We start from the raw sequence: 9,134 nt of genomic DNA, 5'->3' as shown, positions 1-9,134 counted from the left end.
TTTGGAAGCATCTGCGTTGAATTTGGTTCCAACTTTTGCCTCTGGTGAATACCTGTCCCTTTCCTCCCTGCTCTCCCTTGCTGTGTCATAACCAATGCGAAGTGGGAATTGAGCTGGCGGAGCGAGGGAACACAAGGAGAGCAGCTGCCTTGTTCTAAATGTGCCCTCTGGGATGCCTGTGCCAATGCTTGTGCAGCCAGCAGCGGGGCTGTTTGTGTTTCCTCTGAGCTGTTCACCATTACGCTGTTCTTCCACAGACGGCGCACTCCCAGAAGCATTAAGAAGTTGTGCTTACTGCTCAGCAGTTCAGACTGCGCCATGTCAGCGGGGCAACGTGTGTGCAGAAACACCGTTAGCTCTTGATAGTAGCAAGAGGGTTGTGAACCTCCCATCGGGTTTAATCTGAAATGCCTGCAGAGGCAGAGATGGTGGCTGTGGCTCCTTCCTTGTGCCTGGCTTCCAGGTGTGAGCTCCCATTAGAGTGACTGCACCGGGGGAGCTGCCACAGTTCACTCGGATTTGTTCTTTTCCCTTCTAATTTTGTCTTGTTGATCGCTTTGTTGATCGTTTCTGCACAATTCCCTCCCAGCCTGTTGCCAGCTGCTCTGTGCTCGCCCGGCCGCTCGCTGCGGCCCTCAGCACAAAATACAAAGGCCTGTGGGTTTGGACCGGGCCTTGCGGGCTGAAGGCAGCCAGGCCTGGGACTAGACCCCGAACTGTGCCCTATAGGATGCCCTGCTTGGACAAATCCCTGCTGGCCAGTTCACCCCAGGGAAAGCAGGATGACTGCAGAGGCTGAGGTTGAAACCAGGGCTGCAGCGGTGCCCTGTTGTACAGCCTGGTGCCTCCTGTCCATGCTGATGGAAGGTGGAAAGAAGCGCAGGCCTCTGGGGCTCTGTGCAGCTTTCTCAGTTCTTTCCCTTTTCCCCAGGGAAACGCTGACGCTTTAGGAGTGCTGAAGCCAAACTGCTGAGCATAAACCAAATGGCCTCGTGCCTCTGCACCCACCTATCCTGCTCATTTTGGGGAGTTAATGAACCCAGCTGGGTCAGTGCTGCTGTCTGGTGATGACTTCCTTCCCGGGTTGGTTCACAGTCCAAGAAGCCAAAGTCAGTGCTGTGCCAGCAGGTGCAGCACTGCGTCCTGTGCTGATGGAGTTCAACCACAACATGCCTTGAGGTAAGTACTGGTGTTTTGTTGTTTGCTTTGTTTGCTTGTTGTTAGTTCTCTGAGGAGGCTGGCTGCAGGTCCCTGCATTGGTGTGGGGATGGCTGTGGTGCTGCAGTGCCTGTCCCAGACTGCAGGCTGCTGTGGGACCAGTTCTGCTTATTCTGGACATCTTTTGTTTCTCTGTTTGGTAAATAACAAAGTTTCTGCTTTCTGTGGCGTAAAACATGAGCCTTACTGTCCTGAGCTGTCAGCACATGGCCTCTGTTTGTACCTTTCCAGGTTTGTGGTTTTAGGAGAAAGGAATAGATTTTTGTCTTTTGCTGGTTCTATATTACACAGTGACACGTTACAAAGCATATGCAAATCTTGCTTTCCTTACGAGCTAAGCTCAGGATTGTGCAACATTTCCATGAATTTCTTGATGCTGTGTTTAAACAGAAGAGAGCAAAGAGCCCGGGTGAGGAAATGTGAGCCGAGTGCCGTGTGCTGACTGCTAGCATGACACAGCGGGAGAAAGCAATCCCTGTGTCAGTGTGCTGCAGGATCTGATGTGTTGTGCTGCTTACGTGGAAGGTTTTCATACGATGTGTGCATCACAAGAACTTTCCTCTTGCCTTTGTTTGCCCATGTCACCCAGGCAGGGAGCTCAGCGAGGCGGTTTCTGGCACAGCTCAGTTTTCCTTGAGAGCTCCTGTCACTTCTCAGCCCCCTCAAGTCCTGCTGGAAAAACTGTGGAATAATCCAGACTTGGGCAGGCTTTAATCTTGCTCAGCTTTGCCTTAAGCAAGGGTGACATTTTGAGGGCATGCAGTATTTTTCTGATGCAACTGCATTTGAGGTTGCTTTTATGCGGCATGTGCTATGGGGGAAAGCTCCTCACTTTTAGCTGAAAGAAATATTGTATTACCTCAGGAACATCTTTTGTGATCTGCTGCTGAATCACCTGCACCGCGCAAACACTGAGGAGGGAAGGATTTGGGGGATTTGACTGGTTGGCCTAGAAGCTTTCCATGCCAAACTGTGTTTGTTCCTTACAACCTACATTCTAGCGGACATCAAGTGCAGCCACCTCTAGAGCCTGAAGCAGAGGCTTTGTTACTGTCCTCTAATCATTCCTGTCCTGAAGCATTAGCTCTGTGATGAGTTTGCTCCCACAGCAGTCAGCCCAGGTGGGATCAGTGCAGGCTGTGCCAGCGAGGGCTGCAGGCCGTTCTCTGCCTGGAGCAGCTGGGAGAAGCTCAGCTCTGTGTGTGTGCGTGGAAGTTATGAAACTTTCTGGTACCAAAGTATAGTCCACTTATTCACCTCTTCTGATCCTCTTCCAGCACGTCCTCCCTGCTGGCAGTGGGGAGGGCTTTCTGTGTGGGAATGATTGTGGAGCAGATCCTGCCCTCTGCAGCAAAGGGAGGCAGCGCGTTCTGCTCCTGTGCACACGGTTCTTCCACCGCCCAGTTTTGTACAAAAGGAGAGATGTAGTATTGGTTGGCGTGATGCTTACACATCCCCAGTGGGGACTTGATGCTGGTGCACAGCTGTTAGGAAATTCCAGCATAATAATAAACAACATCACGTGGTTTTAAACAGCATTTTCATTTTGCTTGGGTGAAAGCTTGTTGCTATGGCGCTGCAAGTATTGCAGAATCCTGCAGTTTCAGGAAAACACGAAGGCAGGCTCCAGTCCATGCTTTCTGCCCTATGTACTGGGTGAAAATCCAGCGTTAACTTTTCTTTCTGTTGGTGTCTGAAGCTGTCTGAGAACCTTAAAAATGAGGAATGCATCTCAGTTCCTGCTGACTCAGCAGTAGCAGAGGGGAGCTGACCTCAGGCCGCCAGCAGCCCCAAAACCTCCATGTATCTCAATCTCAGCAACTCCCTGTATGGCACACACTTTGTGTTCCTACACGAGAAGCAGCCAGGTGCTGTTTTCTCCATTCCTGCTGCACAGCAGACGTGCGGAGGGCTGCCTGAGCATGGAGCTGCAGGTTGGTGTGGGACTCCTTCCCACCTCTTGGCTCGTGCTGTCTGGCTCTTTCTTGGTATTTTTGACTTTCAGTTTACCAATTTGAATTTCAAGTTGGTAAAATGTAGCTGTTACATATGCACCAGTGACAGTATATAACAATCTGACATCAAATTGAACTTCTTTAGAGGTAAACAAAGTGGTTTGGGAGAGAGAAGATGAAAAACAAGATGGTTTGTGAGTGCATGAGAACACCCACAAGACATGTGGGTGCTTTTTGACAGCTTGAAAATAGGCACACATGGGTCTGCGGCACCTGCCCAGGGCAGAGCAGAGTTTGCCAGCAATTGCTCCTTCTTCCTTCTCCCTTTGGGGTTTGTGGATGCTGGGCTTTGGGCTGGAGGAAGCAGGCTGCTGAGAGCTCTGGTTGGCTGACCTGCCTTCAACAGGTTGGTCAGCATTTTTGTTGTTGAGCTTGCATATGTTTGCCAGGCTGTGCCCAGAGGCAAACCCACAGCTATGCTGTGAGCACCAGCACTGCTATGTAAATACACACCAATGGGCCACAGCTGACATGGGCTGCCCAAGGGATGCCTCCGGCTTCCCTGCTACTGCTGTATGCTGCTCTCCCTGTTTTTTGTGCCTTCTGAGGCAGCAGTTCAATCTGCCCCATTCTCTGCCTCCACCCCTGGTCACATCTTTACCTGACTGTGTGGCAGTGCGGTGGCAGAGGAGGGGTGTTGGTGTGGCTGCTACCTCCACTGCATCCCCAGCTGCTGCCCAGCTGCTCCCAGTGGTTTCCTTCAGCTTTCTTTGCGAATCTTCACCTTCTGAAGGACAGCATAACAGCTTTAAAAACAAACAAAAACACAACAAAAAGGGCTTCAGGATATTGATCTGACTGAGCACCGCACGCTGGCTCACTGCTGAGCAATGCAGCTCTGTGGGCCCATTGGGTGGCTGTGGGGGGAGCAGTGAGCGTGCCATCCCTAAGCCCTGTGCTGATCCTTGTGCTCAGATACCAACCTCCACTTGAGTTTGGGCACCCACTGTCTGTGTTCTTCAGCAGGAATCCCTCCGCACAGCAGCTCCAGGACTGACCTTTTCCAACCTCCTTGGGTGACAGCATTTGGTGCTGTTGGGCAGCCAGGTTTCATAGCGAGGGGTGTTGTGCCGTGCCCCTTCTGCTGACTGTGCTGGGGATGTGTGCGTGCCACTGGATGTCACTGTCGCCCCGTGGTGCCTCGGGCACAGGCTTGGCAGTGGGTGGCAGTGGGTGCCTGTGTTCAGCAGCAGCATCTCCATTGCTCTGGGCTATCCCAGAGGAGAAAGAGAGGTTTTGTGTTGCCTGAATCATGTTGAATCTAACAAACTTCAGGGGCTTCAGGTGGTCTGAGAGAGTAAAGAAACGAGAATGGAACAGGGGGCTAATTTCTGTGCTAATGAGCTTTTGGTGGTGTAGAAGAGGCAGCAGATTGCATAGGGTGTGTTCAGTAAGCCCAAAAAACAGAATTGGGATCAGTGTGCAAACTGAAATGTGGCTTTTGAAGAAGGCCTGAAACCTGCAGTGAGGAAAAGAGAAGGCAGAGCTCTGGCTGTAGGATGATGGTGGGTAAGGCTGACAGAGGCTTTCCTTTAAGGAGAGCTAACCTCAATCACTTCCTAATTATGTATTGATGATGACATTATTTATGCTCACTCATCTAAACAACAAGGTGTTCCCAATCCACGTCTGCCCCAGTGCTGCTGCTGAGCTGCAATGGGGGGCAGCTGCTCCCTGGTTGGAAGGCTTCTCCCACCCCCTTGCAGTCCATCAGCCCCTGCATATCGCTGTGCTCTGGAGGCAGCTCCATGCCCTGCACTGCACAGCCCTGCCTGTATCACAGGCTGCACCTACCCCTTCACTTTCCCACCTTTTTCCTCCCCAAGCTGAAGGTGTGCTATTCTGTGTTTTGATTTTTCGTTCAGGGGGAGCAATGGGGTAGAAGAGTTTGGAGGCATTTGTTGCTCAGTGCTCCTGCTTTTTTTTCTTTACATTTCCTTATTGTTGGGGTGTCTTTCTGGAGCCCTCTAAACAGGCAAACAGCCTGATTTCCCTCTGCTCTAACATTCAGACCTCCCACTTGCTGACAGCTGCATTGCTGCCAGCACTCAGATGGCCGCAGCTCTTTAATGTGAAGCACAGGATCACACCTACTGCAGTTTCCTAAATTGCTCAGAACACTTTCCCAGATGCCCTCAGTATTGCTGTTTGGTTTTGGCTTTTTTTTTTTTTTAACACTGGGACAGTTTTTAATATTTTAAAATAAACTTCTAAAAGTATTTCTTAGGGACCTTTGAACTTCCTGGTGCACTCAGCCTTTGCTCAGGAGCTGTGTTTGTGGATGGCTGTGAGTCTGCTCTCGTGGCTTAACCCTTTGGGATGGGGTTCTCAGTAATCCACTCATTACAGCTCCATTGTTGGAGGGCTCCTGTAGTTGATGCTCAAGCACAGAAGTAGACTTGACAAATGCTTGCTTTACCTGAACAAGTTGCTTCTTTCAGAGTTCAGCTCTCACTTAACCAGATACAACTAAGGATCAGAGTTTGTCTGTAAAGCATGACTAGGAGCATGGGATCTGCTCCTGCAATTGCAAACCATGGTGGTGGGGACAGCAGCTCAGCTGCTGAGGAAGGCTGTTATCCTGCTTGCTTACCTGGAACTTTTGCATCTTGTTTCTCTTGATGTACTTATACAGCTTCTGCAGCTGCTTTTCATCCTTATCTGAGAAGAGGGAGGTGAACCTCCACAGCATCCTAGGGAAAAGACATGTGAGTTGCATACTTGAGCACAGATTGCATGCTCTTCCTCCTGCTGGTTCTGGCTTATGGAGGGAGACAACTGGTGAATCCTTTGCATGGCACTTTTCTCCTTTTCCCTGAAGCTAATCAACTTATGAAAAATGACCCTTTCCAGAGCTGTAAGAGGTCAAAGCCTTACTTCTTCCAGTGCCGGACCTCTGAGGCTCTGCAGTGCTGCTGGAGGAACAAGTCGATGCGGTCCCCAATTATGGTCACGCTTTCTTTCGTGTACTTCACTTTTTTTTTCCTGGAGAGGTGCTGGGGCAAGTGCAGCTTCCTGAGTGACCTCTTGAAGGGCCTCAAGTACTCCTTGCACTGCAAAGGAAGCGTTGGAATAGCTGTGTTCTGTTAGTAAGCTACTGAAGTAGTTGGCTGGGAAAGCATCAGAGGAGTGTTTTCTGGGTGAGTAGGTTCTGTGTGGGGATGGAGGGCTGAAGTGGGTCCCTGCCGAGTGTCTCCATCACCCTGAAGGGGCCTGTCCCACACCTCCTGAACTTCGAGGTGGCACGGGCAAAGCATGTTGGGATGACACAGGAGATTGAGGGATTTTCATGGCTGGGACTTCCCTTTTGACATCATAGGGTGAAACGTATTAACTTCAGGGTACGAAACAGCTGTTGTTCTGCATGGATGGGAAAAGGGAACTGCTTTTCACACACTGCTGTTTCCTGTGGCCGTGCCTGGGATGGTGCAAACCTCAGCTTGTGATGCAAGAGCAAGTACTGTGTCTGCATGCCCTCCCTCTGTGTCCACATGGCTTTCTGCATGTTACACACACAGGGCCATGTGTGGGTAAGGGTGGGCTCGTCCACTGTGGGCAGTGGCATGGGATGAAATTTTGGGGCTGCCATCAAAGCTCCATGTGAAATGCTGAAGTGGCAATATGCATTTCCAAAAACTGAGCGGTGTGACTTTCAATGTGGATGGCCTGTTGTTTGCTTAACTGAAGTGTGATGCTGAGAAAACAACGAGGAGGTTAACCACTGTGGCTTTCCTCCATGCATGAAGGTTTAGTTTGCTGTCCTGCTGTCTGATTCCTCTGTCAACCCCCCGGGTTTTATTTTTCCTCCCTCCTTCTTGAAATGCCACAAATTAACTCTTTCCCCCTCTGCCAAATCCCGTTCAGTATCTCACAATTTTGAAGGTATCCTGGTTGAGGCCAACCGTGGAGCAGATGAGTGGGGCCCTAGGCTGTGCACGACCCGTGCTGCCCGCTGCAGGGACTGCTGCCTCAGCGCCGGCCGCATCCTTCCCTAGGCCCTGTGGGTGCCAGAGACAGAGGTCAGTTACCCACTGGTGCCAGCTCTGTGCCCTTTCCCAAAAGCACAGCTGAGGACAAACCCTGCCCTCAGGCTCAGGAGCATCGCTCTTCCTGCCAAAAGCATTTCAGGCTGGGTTTTCAGAGGTGCTTAATGAAGGTAGATATTTAATTGCAATTAAAAGCCTGTAAGAATTGGTCACCTCACTTTTTTGGTTTTGTGACCAACCTAAACCCAAGATAATGGTGTATTTTAGAATACCCTATGTGATATGTAATGAGACAAGTCCTCCCTCTCTGATGTACTCTGCTCTGTAGGAAGATGCCTTTGCAAACTTGGTTCCAAACTGAGTTTTGGAAGTGTCACCAAGGCTGAGCCCTGCTCTGGCTGTGTGTCCCTTCCTGCTCATGCTCACCTCTCTGGCCATGCTGTCACTGACTGCCTGCTCCTCTGTGCCCACCTGTTCCGTGGCACACACAGCCTTCATGCTGCCACCTGTGTCCAGGTGAGGAAGGAAGCAACCACAGAAAGTGTTTGTGGGTCACCAGGGTGCCTGGATACGGGTTCCAAGTTCCACCAGCCCTGGGGATGGCTGGGATATGATGATGGAAGGCGCTGGTGATTGTGAATGTCACCTATGGTGTGATCAGAAAGGGCCTTTTTCCTCCTTTCCTATTGCAGCCACTGGGCCGTGGGGCCAGGGCTGAGCTGCCATTGAGACGGCCCTGCTGGGTGGGGAGCAGGCGCAGCCACAGAGTGCAACACAAGGTGGTGTTGACAGAGCTTGTTAGAGCTGTGTTCTCAATTCCCAGTGAGGTGTAATGGAATTCTGAGGGTATCTCCTTTGTAGGTGCCACCCACAGCAAGGTGTAGCTCTGCTGGGTAGCATCTCTTTTAAAGCTCTCAGTTCTAATAAAGAATAAATTGCATTTGCCAGGAGGAAGAAAGGCTTGTAGTTAAAGGGATTATTTTTTTGGAGATTTACTTCCAGGCAAAATGCTTTCACAAAGAAAAATGTGTTGGGCCACAGTCATGCCCTGACCAGTCAGACAAGTGCAATTGTTTTGTCCCTCAGACAATTAGTGTAATTGCTGCAGCTGTGATTCAGCTGTGCTCCTGTGCCAGGTTGCTTCTGGTACCAGGAGTCAGCACAGGGCTGCACAAAGGCCCTCTCTGAGGTTCCATGGCCACACGGAGGGACGGCTCTGCTCTCAGCAGAGCACGTGTGGCTGCTGCAGCATCTCTGTGACACCAGTGCCTGAAGTTTTGCTGTCAGTTTCCTGATGTAGGAGAAACACAGGGACAATTATCTCCAAATGCTTTGCAGTTGGCTTTGCTTTGACTCTCCAAGGTACGTTGCAATTTGTTTAGTCTAAGCTGAGATTTCGAGGTATGTTACGCATTAGTTAACACAAAGCAAGGTCACTGTGTAGCAGAGTAGAGGAGTGGTGGCAGTGAGGATAAGTGAAGCTGTGCTAACTTCAGCCTGGATTTGGTAAGGCTGGTGCTGGAGGTGGCTTTGTTGGAGGGGATGTTGAAAAGTTAAAGGCTGTGTTGAAAGTGTGCTCGGTTTCTCAACGCCTGCTGCCAGCTGCACACCCTCTTCCTTGCCCTCCGCCTGCAGCCGTGAAACCCATCCTGATGTGGCCACCTCCAGAGGCTCAACCAAGAAGCTGGCAGCTCATGTCCTCAGCTCTTACCTCGGGGCACCGTGGGGCGGTGTGTTCCTGGCAAACAGGAGCACTGGGAACAATAAAGCTGCTTCAGCACAGGCTCTCACATGTGGTAGCAGCCAGATTAAAGACCACGCAGGAGGCCTGGGACACACACCGGTTGTTATCACAGGCATAACCTGTATTTCGTAGCCATATCTGTGTACTTGTGAGATTACAGCCTCCACGTGA

General features: G+C 50.8%; 1 protein-coding gene across 1 annotated transcript; it reads right to left on the bottom strand.

Moving 5' to 3' along the window:
- Positions 1 to 3,933: 3,933 nt before the first annotated feature.
- On the bottom strand, positions 3,934 to 7,717 carry C20H17orf64 (chromosome 20 C17orf64 homolog). The gene is made up of 5 exons (XM_048967305.1): positions 7,646 to 7,717; positions 7,106 to 7,231; positions 6,111 to 6,286; positions 5,827 to 5,926; positions 3,934 to 3,960 (listed from the first exon to the last, which is right to left on the bottom strand). The coding sequence occupies exons 1-5, from the start codon at positions 7,715 to 7,717 to the stop codon at positions 3,934 to 3,936; spliced, it is 501 nt and encodes a 166-aa protein (XP_048823262.1).
- Between the last annotated feature and the right edge of the window lie 1,417 nt (positions 7,718 to 9,134).

This window comes from Lagopus muta, chromosome 20, assembly GCF_023343835.1.
Source record: "Lagopus muta isolate bLagMut1 chromosome 20, bLagMut1 primary, whole genome shotgun sequence".
Classification (NCBI taxonomy): domain Eukaryota; kingdom Metazoa; phylum Chordata; class Aves; order Galliformes; family Phasianidae; genus Lagopus; species Lagopus muta.
The sequence above is the reverse complement of the archived record's forward strand: the minus strand, read 5'-3'. Positions and strand labels throughout refer to the sequence as shown.